This window comes from Grus americana, chromosome 5 (genome assembly GCF_028858705.1).
Source record: "Grus americana isolate bGruAme1 chromosome 5, bGruAme1.mat, whole genome shotgun sequence".
NCBI lineage: Eukaryota > Metazoa > Chordata > Aves > Gruiformes > Gruidae > Grus > Grus americana.
This window is the reverse complement of record NC_072856.1, coordinates 64,062,079-64,081,575: the sequence shown is the minus strand read 5'-3', so window position 1 is coordinate 64,081,575 and position 19,497 is coordinate 64,062,079. Positions and strand designations below refer to the sequence as shown.

At 41.8% G+C, this 19,497-nt stretch overlaps 1 protein-coding gene across 2 annotated transcripts in view; it reads left to right on the top strand.

Annotated features, from left to right (window-relative positions):
- MNAT1 (MNAT1 component of CDK activating kinase) overlaps window positions 1-18,696 on the top strand; it is a 126,520-nt gene extending 107,824 nt beyond the window's left edge. For both annotated transcript variants that reach the window (XM_054827186.1, XM_054827185.1), the window contains exon 8: window positions 18,210-18,696. In XM_054827186.1, the coding sequence (XP_054683161.1) occupies window positions 18,210-18,330 (121 nt within the window). In that variant the 3' untranslated portion in view covers window positions 18,331-18,696. The remainder of the gene's footprint in view (window positions 1-18,209) is intronic.
- The last annotated feature ends 801 nt before the right edge of the window (window positions 18,697-19,497 follow it).

Sequence of the window (19,497 nt, the reverse complement as noted above, 5' to 3'; positions counted from 1 at the left end):
TGATACAAATACAGTGAAGGTAATTGTCTTCGCCAGGGGAGAAAATTCTTCCTCTCAGTTATGTCAAATGCCAGACAACTTTTCAGAGGCGGGGAGGGAAACAAGCCTAAATGACAATACCGACAGTGCTTTTCTAGTAGGTGCTCTCTGTGCTTTATTTTTATTTTTCCTTTAAAAATCTTATTTAAGCTTCCAGGGATAAAATAATAAAATCTGCTAGCTCAATTGCATCTTTGTTTTGGGATTCTCAGACCTCATAAATCCATTGCCCTTCTGTGGTCCTCTACGATTTTCTGCCTATTTTTGTGAAGACAGAAACTTGCAGGAGACTCTGTGAGGCAATGAAGTCGTAGATTTTTTATTTTTCTGCCAGTTTTAGCTGTTCTGCTCCTTTGACTTCATATTGGTATAACTTAAACCCTGTCAAAGTCAACAGCTTTCTGTAACATTCTAAGGTTTTAGTATTTCGAAGGCAAAGGAGAGAGGAGCGGGCTTTTGACTTTGTTAATCCCAGGACAATAGCCTGTCTCATATATGAAGCTCTGCAGTTTTGTGTTCCAGCACCACATGATTCTTTTACAGAAATTTCCTGTCAGTGGAGAAGGAGCCAGCAAGGCTGTCATGGTAGGGGTTATTATTTTGAGGAATAAAACTCCATTTTCTCCACTCTGACACCTTTTCCTCCCTCAGCTCAGATTTTGTTTTTAGTTCATGGGTTTTTCCACTGCAACTCATGATAAGTATCATTGCCAAGAAATAGTAAATAAAATAAATAATAAAAAGGGATTGATGATGTAGGCAACTTTTTATTCTATATCACCTTCTTCTGAGATTGTGATGCATGATAGAGCACAGTGGTGGGCAGTGTATGGACACATTTACACAAATGTTTAGCATGCCCAACGGGGTATCTGTACTATGATTAAAAGCGTCTGTGTCTCTACGATATATCAAAGTTTATCCATAGCGCAACTGAGTAACCAGACTGCATTCCCTCTCTCCAGTAAGTACTACAGGTAGTTGCGTATTGCAGCAGAGCAAAGATAAAACTGTTGCAGAAATTAAAGTTTTTACAGGCTGGGAAGATGCACCTGGCTGGCAAATGTTAGGTGTCTGTCTACTGGGTGGGTTTCTTTCTGAACTGGATGAGCTCTTTAAGTCATCAGGGCTGAGGGTGGTTACCCTTAATTGAGGCTGCAGGGTGATCAGCATTTCTATTTTGAAAAAAAGAAAAGAAAAAGAAAGAAAAAAGGAACAAAACAAATGACAACCCTGTCTTCAGGTTTTTTCCTGCAGTGAATGTGGCATCTGTTCCCAATGTCCTTTTCTTTTGTAGCACAACTCTACTATATGTAGCTGGCCTTTTTGGGTCTTACTGTTCACTAACTTAAGGCTTTTTCAAGAGTTTGTTGGTAAATCTGACAGTGTTTATATTTTATGAGGTTGGCTTTTTTTTTTTTGTTGCTACTGTTTGCTTTACAGAAGTGCCTAGGAACATACAATGCAAGCCCATTGTATTAGACATTGTACAGTGATTTAGAGGTGTGTGGAGGAACAGTCCATGCCCCAAACTGTCTAAAAGTGGAGGATGCCATCTTTAAAAGAGAAAATTCAATAACATGCAACACTAACAAACTAGCTCGCTCTTATTTCTTCTGCACTTGACTCTCTTCTCGCTAAATGTGGCAATACTATCAAAACTTTTCATTCTTTTGGCTTCTCCCTGTCAGTAGAACAGTTCCAGACCTTTCAGTGGCAAAGAACTCCATTCAGTTTGTGGATTCCAACCTTTTACTCATCCTTGCATCTGGTTTTGTTGCCTTAAACCCCAGATATTTTCAGATTGACACAATATTGATCGCAGTTGCAGTTGGTTAAATTTGAGGTTAGTTTACATGAGTCAATGATGAAATGTCATGTGATGCTCTTTTGGACATCAGGCATTCATTATCTTTAAAATAATTTTTTGAAAAACTATTCAGCCACTAAATGTATTTTTATTAAAACAAGCCCTTAGTATGCATAATTTAGATTTGGAATCATGTTAAGTTTGTTTTTTTACATTTCTTGGAATGTGCTTTCAGTTTAGCTAAACAACATTCGATTTAGGGCATAATTTTAAGAATAATTTCTGTAATTCTGGCAGCAAATGCTGTAACATTGTAATTATGCCATAAGCATTCAATGTTTTTCTATCATAAGCTGGCTAAAATCCCAGTTCTGGAATACAGCTTTCTTGTTGCTCTTGTCTCTTCAAGTGAAGGTCCAATTTCGTCTATAGAAACGATTTCTTAATAAAGTCCATCATTTGGTTTAGTTACATACTAAAGCAGTTCATATATTCAAAAAGAAAAGTCTGTCTTTCCCTCTGAAATCATAAATGATTTTTGTACTTTTTTTAAAGGAAATTCACTTTTAAGAATGAGTTAAGCCAGCAGGTACTGTTCTGACACAGCCTTGATTCCTGCATATATTAAAATATTGTTCTCATTTAACCAACTCGATTTAAAAATGGGAACTAGTTAAACCAATACAGTCTAGTGATGTTAACATACCTGTTGTGTGTTGTGGATTTCAAAGTAAACAAGACCTAGTGCTATACCCCAGGGGTCAATATTGGGACCAGTACTGCCCAGGACTGGACCCAGCACTCCAGATGTGTCTCTCGCCAGTGCAGAGCAGAGGGCAAAGATCACTTCCCTTGACCTGTTGGTAACACTCCGCCTAATGCAGCCCAGGAGGTTGTTGGCCTTCTTTCCCACAAGGACACATTGCTCATGGTCAACTTAACTTCTTTTTACTTTTTGCAGAGGTCTCAGAAGTTGTCCGTGGATGTAGTCCACCAGTTTCTAATGTGGTGTCTTAGATGCTGTGGCTTGAGTCGCCATCAGGTGTGGGCTTGGTCACATGAAATCAGTGGAGTTGCATTGGTGTAAGGCATGATGAGTAAGCTGTGAGTCAACCTGAGGTTTCAAAGACATCATCTTGTTTTAAATTGGCTTTCTGTTCATGTATTGCCCTGTCAGTTACATACTTTCACTACTGAGTTTAAACATTTCAGGAAGAAACAAGTACTGAAATGAAAAGCTACGTCTGCTCGTAAAATAGGAGCAAATTGTCCTATTGTCCTGCTGGTCTCACCGGTGTGGTCAGGCTCCTGTGTGCTCCCTTTTCTGCACCTGGAGAGGGACCGATGGGGTGGAGGGAACACTGGTGGGACCCAGTACAGCTTTCCTTGTGTTAAACGCCTTTCTCTAGTTCTTAGGGTATGATAACTGAACTTGGATAATGCCAACCAGATAATTAATCCAGTTGTCTGTAGCAAAGCAAATTGCGCTTGCTTCTTTGTAGCAAAAAGCAATAGTGTTTGTTGTGCCTTTGATCTCTATAAAGTGCTCTGATGTGGTGATATCATCTCGAGGAAGTGCTTTCCTTGAATTTTGTATTCAACTTGATGTAAAAGGAACAAAGAAGAATTGAATTGAATATGGGCTTCTTGTGATAATTCATTTCAGTCAGCAATTAGCTTGTTTTTCAAAGTTGCTGTATATGTAAGCCTTGGTATTGGAATGGGATATTGGTGAATGACTTCATTAGTTTTCACTGAAAAGTAATGTCTGTCAGCTTTTCACTATGGGGCTAGTTTTGCTTTCTAGATCAGTAAGACTGCTGGCTTCCTTTTCAAAACTAATTTTCTTTATCAGTGTATTTGCTTGTGTGTCTTGATAATCCTTCCAGTTAGTGCTTTAGAAGATGTGGGAAGAGGAATAATGCTCATTCCCTGATGGTTGCTGTAAACTAGTCATTGCTTGTATGATACTCGATGAATGAAATATTTCCATCCACTGTAAAACTTTATCTCAAAGAAAGTCTGGAGAAGTTAAAATAATGGTAAATAATTCTGTAGACTAACTCTTGCAAGGACTAAGTAGCCTGGCCTTGATCCAGGGAGGCACTTAACAATGTGCTTAACTTTAAGCGCATTGAATATTCTTACCGGCATGAGTGAAAAATCAATGAGACTACTCACATGCTTAAAATAAGACATGTGCTTAAGTGTCTTTCTGGACCTCAGCCAGAGGGTTCAGCCTGCGAGATGGGCTGAATTCTAATTGTGGGCAAAAGCCAGTAGTGTTTCATTTTGCTTGTCTTGTGCATTTCTGAAGAATTCATTGATATTGTCTGTGTTTATTTTAATTGGCCTCCATTTCCCATCTAAGCCCTACCAACTGCAAAGCTCTGGGAGTAAAATAGATGTGCAACTTAGCATTGTCAAACAGCTTGTCAGGGATAGTACTTAGACTGTATATATTGCTCTAGAGCAGGAACTGAACTTCAGAAAAGCTGGGAAAAGATGAGGTGAAACATGATTGTTTTCTTTGGTAGCCAAGGTTTTAATATAGAGAGAAAATGAAGAGGAGAGAAGAGAAGGGCTGGTGACACATCGCACCTTTTCAGTTAACATAGTTGCTGCTTAGGAAACATTAAAGAATGTAGACAGATGCATTAATAATCTGCTGGCAGTGGCCGGAGCCTTGGCAAGTAGGCTTTCCTACCTACTATTGATTTTTCTGACTCTCAGGCAGCAACTTGCAATGGGTGGCTTGATCCCTTACTCTCAAAATGGGCAGTGAGCTGAGTTGTCACGGCCAAAATAATTTTTACTTTCTAACCAATCCCTCCTGTTTCTTCAACAGCATCTTTTATTGCTTAGATGACAATTTCCACTGCTGACAACTGTGAATGATAAAACATACTATATTTAAACATGAAGAGCCTCCATGTCTAGAGGTGCAAAATAACCCACCGCAGTGCTACTGAGGTCTTTGTTGGCACCAGCTACGCTTGTAGAACCCAACCTTCAAGCGCTGTAAATCTGGGACATTACTGGTTGGCAAGTATAAAAGCAGTGGAGCCAGAGATCTAAAAGAAATCTTTGCTGTCAACTCTAACGTACTTGTCTAAGGAAATACTGTGCCATTCTGCCCCCACCCTCTTTTGTTTTTCAACATCTAGACATTGCTTGTCTTCCACTTTTCCTCACTGTGTTCACGGCTTCCTCCTTACATCTGACATTGCTTTTCCCTCCAGGTGGTTAGAGCCCATGCAGGAAATTCTTCTTCGTGTGCTGCCTTTGAGTTGTGATTGCTGATATTTCTTCCCTGTCTTTTTTTACTGGAAGTTAAAATTTTCATTTCCATATATATATTGGATTTAGGCTAGATGAAGAGAGAAATTTGAAGAGTAGTTGAAAAGAGAGTGGCCAGAATAAAGGAAAATCAAGTGTAAATATTTTTTAAAGGGATAAATATGTAAAACTAGAAGAAACCAGTTGACACCATGAAATTTTATAGGTAATTACAAATGTATCTCCTGAAAACGCATCTCCATGAAGGAGCAGCTGCCATTTGTGGGAAACCCCCTCCACAGTGAATCTTGAGCAGTTTTGAATGAGTTTTGCTTGCAGACTGTTGGTTTTCTTTCAGCAGCAGAAGTGTGGTTGCTATAGCACTCCAAGCTCTGTTTCAAGTATCTTTCAAGGTAACTAGCAGTGTATGTTTTTATTGTGTACTTGCCCTAATGGCCATTTATTTCTTTAAACTGCAAATTCCTCTTTTACCTAAAAGCTTAATAGAATCACCTGTCACATACAGAATTTCACCTGAATTGAGTAAAAGGTGATTTTAAGGTTTAAGTTTAGAAGGTGTATCCAGATTCAGGGATAGCCAACGATCTTTTAAACAGTGAAATGATGTGTGCTAAAGATATCAGAGCCAGAATTAGAACTGGAAGAGTGGGTGGAAAACAGTATTTTATAGCTATTTTGCTTTCAACTGTTTTCCCATTAGCTTTTGTAAAATTGGCTTATCAAGCTTAAGTCTAGGTCTGTATCTGTTTGCAGGTGTCCTCAATGTGACAGAGCCTTCTGCCACCTAGTGTTAATGTGAGCTCTCTCCTCAGCAGGGTATCACCAGATGATTTATTAAATGTCATTATTAATGATAACCTTTTCCTCCAATTGCTGGGCACTGTCTGTGAATGCTTAAAAATGCAGTTTCTACATCAGAGGGTTTCAGAATCAATTCAATCAGTATGCACAACTTCTTCGGATACGTGTATTGAGGATGCCGTTTGCACAGTGGGTCAAGTTGTTATACAAATAATCCATGGAGAATTTCAGTAATTGTGAATGTCACTCCTCTGTAACAACTCTGTTAGTGCTTCTCTCCCCCAGGTGAGACTAGTAGATTCTGCCTAACTCAGCACACATCTACTTGGATGTCTCTGCTCCTGCTGGTTCAGGAAATTGTATTAGACTGAAAGCAGCAGAGAATAAAAAAGAATTCAACAAAAATTATACAAAATAAAGAATGATTCCATTTAGACACTTAACTCATTGTCTTTTTGGAAGACTAAGATGAAAATCTCCCATCATCACTGCTTTTTCTCCTCTAGAAATTCTACTAGGACACAATGGAGGAGGACAATAAAATCCAGATAATTACACCCAGATTTCACAATAGAAATGTCAAACTGTTAAAACAGAAAAATAGGCTTAATGATATTTTATATTTCAGCCAAATAATAATAGCTCCTACCGTAAGTTGACAGATAGGAGGAAACTTCTTAGGATTGAAGGAGTGGTGTGGGTTTTTTTCCCTTCATTCTCCTATAAAAATATTACCAGGACAACAGACCAACTCTTTCTCCTTCTCCCCTCCACCTCTGTGAGCTGCCTTTGACCACTCTGTGATACAGAGTGGGGTAAAATGTTCCTTTGCAGGTTGGTGTTTGAGAGCTCAGCCAAAAGACTGCACATGACTTGGGCAGAGGCTTCTAATTCTTAGCCCAGCCGTGATTTTGAGGAGCAGCCCTCGCTCCTAGCTCCTGCCCTCCTCTCTTTTCTTTTTCACAGCTCTTCCTGAGGAGCAAATGCCAGCATGGCTGAGAGCTGTAAACTTGATCCTCAACACCAGACTGAAGTGCTGACCTGATCAGCAGCAATCAGAACCTGAAGAAGCAGAGGGTCTAATGCATTAGAGCATTAGTCAGCTGCGATACCAGGCAGGCTGGTTTTTTCACCTTGTTTTGACCTGAACAGTCTCATCTTCTTTAAATAGTGTCATTCAAACTGCAGTCTTTTTGGTTTCAACAATTATGCTTTTCAAATACTGCCTAAAGAAAATAACTTCAGGTTCTTATTATCTCAAATGAATAACTATGAGCACAGAGCAAGTTTTTGACTTGCTCTGTGCTCGTAGTTATTCATTTGAGATAATTATTAGGTTTGGCAGCTTACTTATCTGATCAGTATCAGAGGTTAAAAACCCTCTAGAAATTCTTGCGCTATTTTGTTAGAGTCATATGAAATTGGAGTTACCATACAACATGAATTCATTGCTACTCTGTCAGAGCAGAGGACGCTGTGTCACAGGGAAAACAGAATAGACCGGCTGACCTGGGGAGAGAATATTTCAAAGCTGAGGTTATATACAGCATTTTCTTTGTTCAGATGTTTTTTTCCATGAGAAGTGACTTGGGGACAAAACCTGTGGCTGTAGTAAATGCATTTCTGGTGTTATTTTCCTGCTCTCAGTCTTTTACCTGATGGGGGGAGAAGGTGACATTTCTTTCCCTTTAGGTCCAGGCTCATCATTGTCACTGAGATCAGTGGTGTTTGAGCCATGCAACAGGGTGGGTAGATGGAGGAGGCAAACTGGGGGAGGTTGTAGGGGCGAAGGAGGCCATTGACTTCCCTTAGTCTGAAGCCTGGCTGTGACCATGCCTGACACCCGCATGACCAGGGGCTCTGTCCTCCCCTGCTGGGACTAAAACACAGTCCTTCAATGCAGAACAGTCTACAAATGTGCTGGCCAGTCTGTTTTCCAGCCTCAGGCCCAAAGTCAAGGTCCTTACTGGAGTTCCTGGAGCAAAAATATCTCCTCTGCTTGCAGCAGGCTGTCCTGTACTCTGCAGTTGTGGTACAGCCATGACCGTCCTTGTGGTCTGTTGCCATAGAACCATGCATCAAGCAAAATGTACTGAAAAAGGGGGAAAAAAAATCTCTGTGCATCTCCATCCTCTTTCTGTAGGTGTTCCTGACTGAGTGCTCTGTTCAGAAAGGGCTCCATTTGCTTCACAGCTGCATAATTTACATGGAAGCTGGTCCAGGAGGAATCTCTTTCATGTAGCTCACTCAAAGCCCCAGTTCATCAATATGGATTGCTTGCCGGGCACTTGGGGATTTATGGTACGCGGTGGGGTGTGCGGAAGTTGGAGAAAAAGGCAGAGTGAGAGGAACAGTAGGGAATTTTTAACCTAAAAGAATTTGTGTGTCCAAAAGAACTGTCTTTCAGAATAAAAGTTATCTCTTTTTGCCTGCAGAAGAGATGCTGTTTTCCCAGAGTTGAACCCCTAGCCATGGTGAAAGACAGAGTGATGTCTTTAAGATTAAACTTGCCCTATCCTTAAAAAAAAAAAAAAAAAAAAGATAAGCCTGTAAAAACAATCCTTAGGTAGTAAGTTACAAAATAATGGCAAGAGCGTTGGAACTAGATGATCTTTGAGGTCCATTCCAACCCAAACCATAGGAAGTGTGGAGTTGGAGGGCGGGGGAAAGATGAAAAGTTTGAAGGTAAAGCCATGCCAAAACATTTCTGCAACACGTTGAAAAGAGAGCTATTTTGCAATGACAGAAACGATGGCTTAATGGTCTTTTTAGCCATTGAAAATAAAAAAATATGAGATTGTAGCTGAGAAAAGGCCCTCATGTTCAATGACAATTCTTCTCAGGGTCAAGTACGAGTGGAGCCTGATTTAGTCATAGACTAAATGTAGCTGCAGTTCTGCAGTCCTCTAACGTGTAATCTATACTGGTCATGCAGAGCGAGCGCTTTGCTGGATTCCAGCTAGGACTGCAGTGTCCTTGTTACGCAGCGAGGCTGCTCAAGGGTGTTAAAATGCTTACTTGCAGTTGTTTGAGCAATTTCTGCAGTGGCTGATTGATTTACTGTATCTGGAAGTTCAGACCTGGAAACCTGAGCGAGGGAGAATGCCTTTGCTGGCGGTGGCGAGGCCGGGTGTTGAGAGGACAGACAGCTGGCGGGTGACCTCGGGAAGATGACAAATGGAGGACCAGGTGCCCCCGCTCATCCGAGAGCGTTCCCAACCCCTCTGCTCGCAGAGGCGCGAGTTACGGAAGTCACTTCACTGAAGGAAGGCTTCCTGTGAGCAAGGTTTCTAGAAATAAACATTAACCTTTTGTTACCGGCTAAGTACGAGGGGATAACGAATTCAAGCAGCTATTTGGGAAAGAGTTTAAGCAGAAATCCTTTCAGTTTGAAGGGGAGAAAAAAAAAAAAAAAGGAAGAATTCAGCCAAATGGTAGTGGTTGCGCATATTTTGGAGGTGGCGTCTGGAACGCCGGCAGGAATGTGTGGCGCTGAGATGTGCGGTGAGCAGCAAGAAGCAAACTGTATACACAGCATAATCGGTGATGGTTCTTGACTGACATATATGGAGCAGTTAAAACTACTAAATATATTACTGGGAGGAAAGTGGGGCGTGAGGAAGCTCCCAACAACTGAAGAAAGAAAAGTCAGCATAGAACTTGTATCCTGTGAATGAAAAGACATCGGGTAGCCTTTAGTTTTCCTTTGCTTGCAAGGGATTAATGTGTTTGCAGGTTCTGCTTTCCATTTCCCATTTTTATTTTAAAACAGGCAGTCACTTGCTAAAATGAGGAGAACTTTCAGACAATCCTTGTCTTGAATCTGCCCTGTAACAGCGCAGAAATCTATAAACCATGTTGACTTGGACCAGCTGAGAATGTGCCTCCTTTCTCTGAAGTTTGCTTATTAGGGATTATGGTGTAATCTGGCAGATTCTGGGGTTTTGGTTTTTTAACTAAAAAAAACCCCAACAAAATTGCTGTCATTGCTTTAGCTTTTGAAAGCACATTCAGAGTTTCCTGCGTGAGCTCAGATCGCTGAATCTACTGCAAAGGCAGGAATGGTTCCTCTCTTGAGCTGGTATTTACATTTTCCAAGGTTGAAACTGTTACACCTCTTGTGAAGTGATGCTGCCTGGTCAAATGTTAAGAGAACCCAATTAAATGTAGCATTTGATTATCATCAGACACCCATGGTGAATTGTGGGCTCACATGAAGTGCAAAATGCATTTATCAAACATGCGCTGGATTTACTCATGTGAATTCTCATTGAATGTAAATCTCTAGCCTGCATAACTCCTCAGTGGAAAAAAAAAGAGGTTTATTTAACTTGTTAACATTTTTAACGTACTGTCTACAGGTGTAACTGGATTTGCAGTTCCTTTGAAGATGGGTCAGTTTGTGCCATTTAAGGGGTTTATGTCCCATTTCAGAATGCTTTAAGTGTGTAGTCTTTAAGTCTATAGTATTCTGAAATGGGACATAAACCATAGTCCATAGTACTTCGAGGCTATAGTCTTTTTCCACATGAAATAATTCTGTCAAGGCTGGTGCCGCCTTGAGTAGAGCTCTGCAGTGGGACTGGAGTTGTCTAAAAACTGTTGTTACGGTAGTGCCTGCAGAAACCTGTATGTGCAGCCTGCATGTGGTATCCTGGGACTGTCATTCAGCCTGCGGCATAGAAAATGTGGAAAATGCATATTAGGTCAGAGTAATACAAAGCTTCCTTTATTCTATAAAACCTTTTTCATCATTAGTTTCCTGTCTTTACACTTTGAAAGATCCACTTCTTTTAAAATTATATTAGACAGTTTCTGTGGGGCAGAAGGCATTTTTTTCCTTGTTCTTTGATCTTCATTTCTCCGTGCTTTTTCATCTTACCTTTAGGCAATAGCATTGGCTTCTCAGTTACTCCAAAGGCAAATGTTTATCTATGTGTTAAATAAATGTCGGTAGCTGATTCTGGTCTCATGTCTATTTAAAAACTAGGGCAGCAGTAGAATTGCAGTGCTAGGAAAATGCTGGAGAACCAGGTGCTCTTTAAAATTTTTCTGCCTTTAAACTTCTTTTTTACCAGTAGAAGAGCTGTTTGGGTTGTTTTTGGTTTTGGGGTTTGTTTTTTTTTTGACACACTGAAGATGTATTTTGAGATAGCTGTCACAAGACAATTTCCCTCCGTTCCATCCCCCAATGTATTAGCTTTTCAGTGGAAATGTTTGGTCTCTGGAGTCTGGATTTCATCACAAAAAGAGGAAGTTTTCAGGGAAAGTAGTATGGGAAAATTTGATTCTCTTCTCTTCGCCCCCACCAAGGATGGCTTCTTTGACTTTGTACCTTTGCATTTAAAGATTTTTCTACTGCGAGGTTCACAACTGTACTCACCAGTGTCATAGGTAATTTGTAATAAAATCTCTGATATAGCTAATTAGATATATCTTAGGGGTTTCGTATGTGTTTCACTATTAAAAGAGGAAACAGTTTATGTGAAACATCAAATAAAAGTGCCTTAGTTTTTGTATTAAACCCTCCGGAGATTCTTTTATTGGTCACTGCAGTAGCTGAATGGTAAGGAGCGAAGCTGCCGCTTTCAGAGCAGGAGTGGGGAGCCCCGAGGTGCTGCCGGGTTGCTGTTGCAGCGGGGCATGGGTGGCTCTGGGCTGCCGGCATCTGACACGTTTGTACTTTGATATAAGGGAGAAGAGGAAAAGAGGAATAACTCATCACTGGTTTCTACCTTTGGAGTCAGAACTGGTTTTATCAGAGACAGCTGTTTCATGGCTAATATTACTTTTCTAGGCTTTTTTTTTTTTCTTCCTTCAGTGTCCAGCAGCAGACTTCTGTGCTGTTCCATCTTAGCTGAGGTATGCTGTGGCAGACCTGGTTTATTTTAATTTTGAAGAACTTTGTCTCACCACACACAGTTGACGTGTACTCCTGCCCAGAGACACTCTGACAGTATTTGAAACAAATTGCTATTTAGAAAAAAACAGATGGAAGAGGCTAAAGGTCCCAGATTTCTTTTATTGATTTGGTGGGTTGAGGGTTTCTTGGGTTGTCTACTGGGAAAAGTTATTTCTGGTAGAACAGAGTTCTTCACTTAGAAGACCTAAAACCATGAAATCAAAGTTCTAGGAGCCATGATCTCAAACTCCCAATTAAGAAGATTTTAAAAAAATCTTTGTTTTAATAAATAGAGGCCCATTAGAGTCAGTAGGCATCTGATTTTGAAGAATTTATTGCAAGATGAAGACTTTAACTTTTTTATATTGGAAAGTTGGTTGAATTTTCCCTCTGAAGTAAAGGGAGGGGAAAAAATACTCCAACATCATCTAAGTATGGATATGTTTATTTCCAAACAATTCAAGTGAGCTCCTGGAAATGTCATCGACGCCAGGTCAGCTGGAACCAGAGGGTTTGCTCGTAACACCAACCGTGCATTCAGCAGTCGATTCTGGCAGCTTCAGCCCCCGAATAATAGAATCACTACCGCGTCCCCTGTGTTGGTGGCAGAGGTGGGTGTTTTACAAGCACGCCCTGAGCTTTTCCACCTGGTTGTATCCTGGTTTGAATGAGAGGAGCTCCGAGGACGGTGCTGCGAATCGTGACAACTTCAGTGACAGGTCTGCGGCAGTCTCTTGGGGCATGGGTATGTGAAATGGGCCGAGTTTGTGGCGTGGAAAAGGCTGGGTCTGACACTCGGTGACACCTTGGTGAGCAATTTCTGCTCACTAAGCCCTCAGAAAACTAGCATACCTAAACAATATTATTAATTATAAAAAAAATAGACTGGTTTACTAAGCTGAATCTGAACTGGTGTATGTGCTGTCTGCAAGTAGGATTGCTGGGGCTTCAAGAGTGATGGTTATGGTAACTCTCTTGTCGTCGGCAGGATTTTTCACTAGCCAAAACTGTATTGTGGTATTTAGAGGGACTTTTCCTTGTACCCCTGCACTATGGGCTATGTTTGGTCTTGTCCTGCTGCAAGGCTAACAGGTGACATAATCTGGTTAAAAATACATTCTTTCTCTGTCTGCCTTGGTGTCTGTTGGTTTTGGACCTCGTTATGTTTAGCAGTTTCTTGACATTCATGCTGATTGCTGCAATTGTATACACAGAGGTATAATATCCAGAGGCATTAAAAAACACCCAACACCCCCCACACAGGTATTGCAGTGGGTAGCTGCCTGCCCGTTTGCTGCTGCTTGCAGCAAACCCCATGCTGTGATAATTCCTTGTCCACTTTGACTTCCTAGTCACATTCCAATTAAAGTAATTAACCCAGTTACGCTGTATTTATCAACCGAATGATGTCTTGGTTCCTTGAGACAGCTGTGGACCTCCTCCTTTCCAGGGAACAATTTTCCCCATTCAACTAGAAAATACCTTTTTTCCCATTTAGTCCTTGTTGTCCTGGAGAGTGGAGGAGAAGAGCAGCTGATGGTTGGCACCTCGCTGCCATCAGCCTGACCTCAGGCGTGGTGCAAGATCCACAGCAGGTATTGAGTTGGGCTCGTGAGGAGCCTCTGCTGAGTTCGTGGTTGTGTTAAAGTTGGTTTATATGTTGGAACAGGATGTGCTGGCTGGTGTTCAGCAGGAATTTCTGATACCAATAATAGCTGCTTTGTTTTTTAAGATTTGAATATGATGATAGTGCCCAAAGAGTGTCTATTAAAATAGAGGAAGGGTTGCTTTTTGACTTTTGAGGACTTGGGATCAGGCTTTTAGCTAGTCTGTAGAGGTGTGCTGGACTACTGCTGTGCTATTCTGGACTACTGCTTTGAGTACCAGCTTTATGTGTTGTGGTTTTGTCCTACCTTCGATATTCCAGTCTCTGAGATAGGGAGAGCCACACCATATTTGAATAGCACCTAGTGAAAGCCTGTTCCCAAATGAATTTCCCAGGGCTATTTTATGAAGAACAGCAACAAACTTGGCTCATTTTCTAAGCAAATTCTGCTTTGGCTGCGTGGACCAACTGTGTGGTAGAACTGGTTCAAACCAAACCAAGGTTGCTTGGAGGAGCTCAGTTTTTACCTGCTCGGGGGCTGGAGGGTAACCCAGGCCACATGTTCCTCAACAAAAAAACAGGCCAGAGAAAATCCAGTTTCTTATCAGGTGAGAGAGGCACATAAGACCCAGTCTCTGCAAGGATACTCTGAATAATTCATCGATAGCTCAGCTTAGAGACTTGGTAAATCTAATGAAAATACTGTCTCCAGAAAGGTTCAGGAATGCAGCATATGCTACTGCATTACTAATGCTTTACACTGTTTTCCAGACTGGAGTATTTTGCTCGCTTTCATGCAACCACTATTTATTATTTAAATGATGAATCTGGAGAATTTCCCAGATCTAATGTCTGCCCCATTACTTTCTGTCTTGGATACTGCAGATAATCAGATGAGCAGTAAATCTATTCTGTGGAACAGAATTACATAATCTTTTTTTTTTTTTGGTCAAACAACTTGTGAGTGATTTTTCTTTTCTTCACCCCCATAAAATACCTAATAGATTAAAAAAAAAAAAATCTGTATGCCAAATACAGAGTATTCTGCATGTATAATGCATCTGCAGAAACACCAGTGGAACTGCATTTATCTTGGATAGGTGGGGGAAGATTGTGTGGAATAATCCCGAGCACCGATACTCTCGGGTGGATGGGTGGAGGGAAGTACTGTGGGGTTTTTTGGTTTGTTGGTTGGATGTTTTGGTGGTTGGTTTGGTTTTTTTATTCTCATAGCCTGGTTTGCTTATTTGATTGTGCCGTTTCTCCATCCTCTCTGACTGTTTCTGAAGTCTTTCCTGAATCTCGCTGCAAGGAGACTCTCCGGTCAAGCAGTGCGGGGACATTGGCCAGTGGCGTCGGTGCCTGATGAGCTGGTGCCGGGTCTGCGTGGCAATGCCAAGTGGTGCTGAGCCCGCCTGGGCGGTGGGTGGTAGGGCACGGGGGATTGTGCCTGCTGCCGCACTGAACGCTGCTGCATGCTTCTCCAGCGGTCCCAGTCATGCCTGATGAAGTGATGGTGACGCAGCCTTCGGAAAAGAGAAAACGTGAAGGAAACCCACCCCCAGGAATGACCAGCTTGAGTCTGAGCCTCTGCACCAAGTGTGAATTACACCTCTTCCCTTCACAACAGGAGGCTTTTTTTTTTCTTTTTTTGCATGGTGATGAGAAACTAAAGGTCAGGAATGAGCCCCCTGAAGGCTCATGAAGAACAAAATACGATGTGTTTTAAGTGACTGAAAGGTTAATGGGGAAGATCAACACCCAATGGCTGCAGCGAAGGGAAGGGGCTTGTTTGGGCAAAGCCAGAAGCGTAGCGTGGGCATTACGGTGAGAGGGAAGTGTGAAACTGTGGGGCAGAGAACACACAGCCCTTTAGCCCTGCACAAAAATAATAGTGCGGGCTTTTTTTAACTTCAGAGTTTAGTCTGCCCTCAGTAAAAACAAGGTACATTAAAAAAACTGTGCACCAGAAAAAGCAAACCTCTTTTTCCTGGTTTCTGCTTATAAGATTTACAGGTACTTAAAATAAACCTATGAAAAACAGACCTAGTGTGCTGGAATTTGCTAACTAGTGAGAGCAATTACCTCCAGGTCCCAAGACCTAACGGAGCTTGACTTTTTGGAAATAAAACTTGGCAAGCGCTTCTTCCTGCTGCTGTTGTAAAGGTGTACATGAAAAGATGTGCTGACCTCTGCCAGAAACCCCAGGAATCCAGTTCAGAGAGATTCTCCTGCGAAGGGCACGGCCGGATTCAGGCAGCACAGATGGGGATTGGTGTGGAAAAGCCAGCGAAACATTCGCTTCTCATTGTGTGGCTTCAGCGTGGCAGATTCTTTGCAATTGCCTGGTGTACCACAGTAATTAAATGGGTCAAGAGCAGTAAGTTTAGATACTTAACGAGAAAATAAAGACCTCGCTTGACAGCCAGCGACGTGTCATGCTTGTTTCACAGGAGTAAGGAGAATTAGTGCAGGTTGCCGTAGTAAAAGTTGATCTGAGCCTTTTTTGGCAATGATTTTGTATTGCTTCAGAGATTGCATACCAATTAACTATAAATGCTCTAATAGCTGGAAATCAGGTTGTCTTATGAAACTAATGCCCTGATTTCAGATGACCTAAAAAAAGGGAAACAATAGACTCTCCCTCTCTCCTTATAGTGATATATTAAGCAACAAAAGATAAGAAAAGTAATGAAAAACACACAACCACACAACTAACCTTTGTTAATACAGAAACGTAAAATAATCCCGTTTTCTCTGGACTGTTCCATGCATGAGTGGAAGATGAAGTTTGTGCAATGAAATAAACATGATAGAAGTGAAATCTGAGATGGGAGTTGATTTTTATAAGACTCTCCGGTTTGGAGGGTGGAGGTAGTTTCACACCAGCGTTTTGGAGGAAATTATTTGTCGTTGTCAGTATCCCTTCATCATTCCTGGCTGCGGGAAGGAGCTCCTGTTTCCCACAGCAATTGTAAAAGGCTTTTGAGAAGGCTGAGCTTTTTCCTCCTAAAAATTATTAAGGGACAAGTAACAAGAATGATAAAAAAAAAAAATTAAAAATCTATTAAATGCATTCTCCCACAGAACAGGAGCTCTCTGCAGACCATTTTCCCTTGCAAATTAAGAAACGGGACCAGCTTTGCTGCTGTGTTTGTAGATTCCCTTTGGACTAAACACAATTCAAAGGGTATGTGCTGTAACGTCTGTGCCCGTGCTGGTGGGAACCGGTGTCCAGCAGCAAGGACCGGGCTCCCTCACAAGTTGGGACAAAGCAGCAGAGCTCACCTGAACTTGGCCACAGGAGGCAAATTCAGTCTCTCGACTTCGGCATCTCACCGACAATCACACAGAAACGTTGCTCATGTCTGTGGTTATTAGGTGCAAGAAATACAGTTTTAAAACTGTAATTAATCATTTCTAAGTAACCTCTTTTTCTACACATTTATGGCATCAATGGGTATGACTGTTTATTATGTCTTACCTATAAAATCTGACCTGTTTTATATACTCTTTATGGAAACAGTGTACAGTCATAAATTAAAAGATGCAACTGTTTTGGATATTTTACTGGTGGTCCTGTATTTTCCTGCCAAAAGTGCAGCTGTTTTAGGTTTCTGGGGATAACATTATAAAAGGCTGTATGCATTTTGCAAGTTTATGCTTGAATTGCCAAGCCAGAGGTGGAATGACTCAACCTTCCCAGGAGCAACATGTACCAAGTGATGAATCAAAACAGCTAGCTGAAGCTCTGCAGCTTACATGGCTGCTGCGAAAGACAGTTCTCATTTATGGCGGTTTATCTGGTGTTCAGAATTTGAGACGGTCATTGTGCTGATGGCGCTAGGCTACAGCCTGTGGCTGTCTTTGTATTTGATGGGGTTTTGGTGCAAAAGTAGCTGACAATCTGGTCTCATATATGTCTTGTGGGGTACAGGAACTATAGGGTTACGGCATGGAATGAAACTATTCAATCCCCCTGAGAAGACACCTTTAATGGGGGTTCTTGGCTTTGCAGGACTGGGTTTGAGCCTCAGAAGGAGCTGAGTGGAGCCAAGAGCTTGTGGCAGCGCCAGTGTCACCGTCACCGGTAGCGTGTTTCAATGTCGGCCCATCAGTCTGGCTGGTTGGTTGTAAAATTAGATGGCTTTGCAAATGGATGATGCTTAATTAATGGTGAAGTTTAGAGGCTTGTTTAGCCAAAATGTTGATGACAGCCTCCTACAGATCTAATTCCCTGTGGCAGTGGAGTTACTCCAGATACTGATAGGTCCAAGAGCAGAAAGTTCAGCCTTGTTGTCATCAGAGCAACCAGCACAGTCAGCTCTTGGGAGTGCCCAGTGTTAACCAGGCAGAGCTGAAACCCTCCAGTTCCTGTGGGAGCGTAGGAAAGCTTGTGTCATCGTCGTTGTCATCGTCTTAGAAGGAGCCACCGAAGGGGGGGAAATGCAACCTTGCCCCAGAGTGAGCACAGAAAATACAAACCAGCGAGTGCACTTAGCCCTGTGCAGCCTATTGCAAGGAGTCAAGTTTATTCAGAGCATTGGCTGCGCAGCTTGTCTGAAGGTGCATCAGCATCATCGTCATAACTAATAGAAACTTGTACTGATACCTCCACAGGTGGCTAGCAGTAGGCAGCTCCCTCTCCTTGCTTTCTCCCAAAAAGTAGCCTCGACCTCACTGTACTGTGAACTACGCAGGTGTTTGAGGTGTCTATTTCTGTGCTAAAATAATGCTGCTCTTTGTTTTAGGTATCTCAACCATGTACGAGCCGCCTCTCCGCAGGACCTTGCTGGGGGCTACACTTCTTCTCTTGCTTGTCACCGAGCCTTACAGGATGCTTTCAGTGGTCTCTTCTGGTACCCCAGCTAACCAGCGTGCATCAGCCTGTGATCAAGGGACACCAAATGGAGCGAGAAGCAAATCAAGCCAGCAAAGGTTGGGTAAAATTGCTGCCATCTGCAAAATGGCTAAGCTGCAGTCACTTTTCTGTGTAAAACCAGCTGTGTTTAAGTGTTAAAGGAAAAAAAAAAGAACCCGTCTGCACGAGAGCTTTGTAAAATGGTAGATACATTTTTGTGGAGGGGGAAACTCGTTAGTCATGTGGCACTTTGCTGAGGGAGGCTGAAGCAATAAGCCACATCTAATGGAAGATGTGAATAACTCAGCTGCGTATGTTTGAGGTTTAAAGAAATACACTTGTAAATTTTTTTTTAAATAAAGCCAGACTTTTTTATTAAAGTTCGTGGTTTTACTCTTATTGCAGGGTTTTATTTGCACAAGCATTTAAATGCCATTTTGATTATAACATTTAGTGTCAATATTCAAGCCTACATTTTCTTCCCATAAAACTAGTTTCCCCAGTTCAGACAAGTGGGTTTTTCCTCCTGCCAGCTGGATGTGAAAAGAAACCCTGGAACTATGCTGACACAACTCTTGTGCGGGATCCTTCCTGATGTCACTTGGTTCTTACCTTCGTCTGGAAAACAAATCTTTAGCTGAAAGTCTTTCAACTTTCTCTAGAAGCAACCTAAGAAGCCTAACAAGGCTCGGTCATTAGTCAAAATTGTTTTTGTTTTTTCCCTGTTTAGCTCTGTTTCCAACTTTTCTGTCATGTGTTCAGGAGCGTTTTTTGGCAGGAACATCCCTTTACCTGTCTTTTGGGATGACCCTTGCCACTTGATCTACCGCTTTTATGTATTCCTTTTGCTCTTCATGTAGTGGAGTGCAGACTAATTCCAGCAGAGATGGGCTTCCTGCGGTGGGACTGGTCTTTGCCACGGGTTGTGTATAAAGCGCAGGAGACTGGAAGCTGCTCAGGGCAGCGAGTGCCTCTAGAGTAAAGCCTGGGCCGTGGTTTATGGGTCATCCCTTCGTAGTTGTTGAAAACTGCTCTGAGGAGTGTACTGAAGGAATGTATTTTTATTATGATGTAATAGAAGAATAAGCTCTCTCCCAGACTCAGTGCTTCCTTTATTAAGGAAAGCGGAGGAAGGCACCAAAATTTCCCTTGCCCTTTTTCTGAAATCCTCTTGTTTG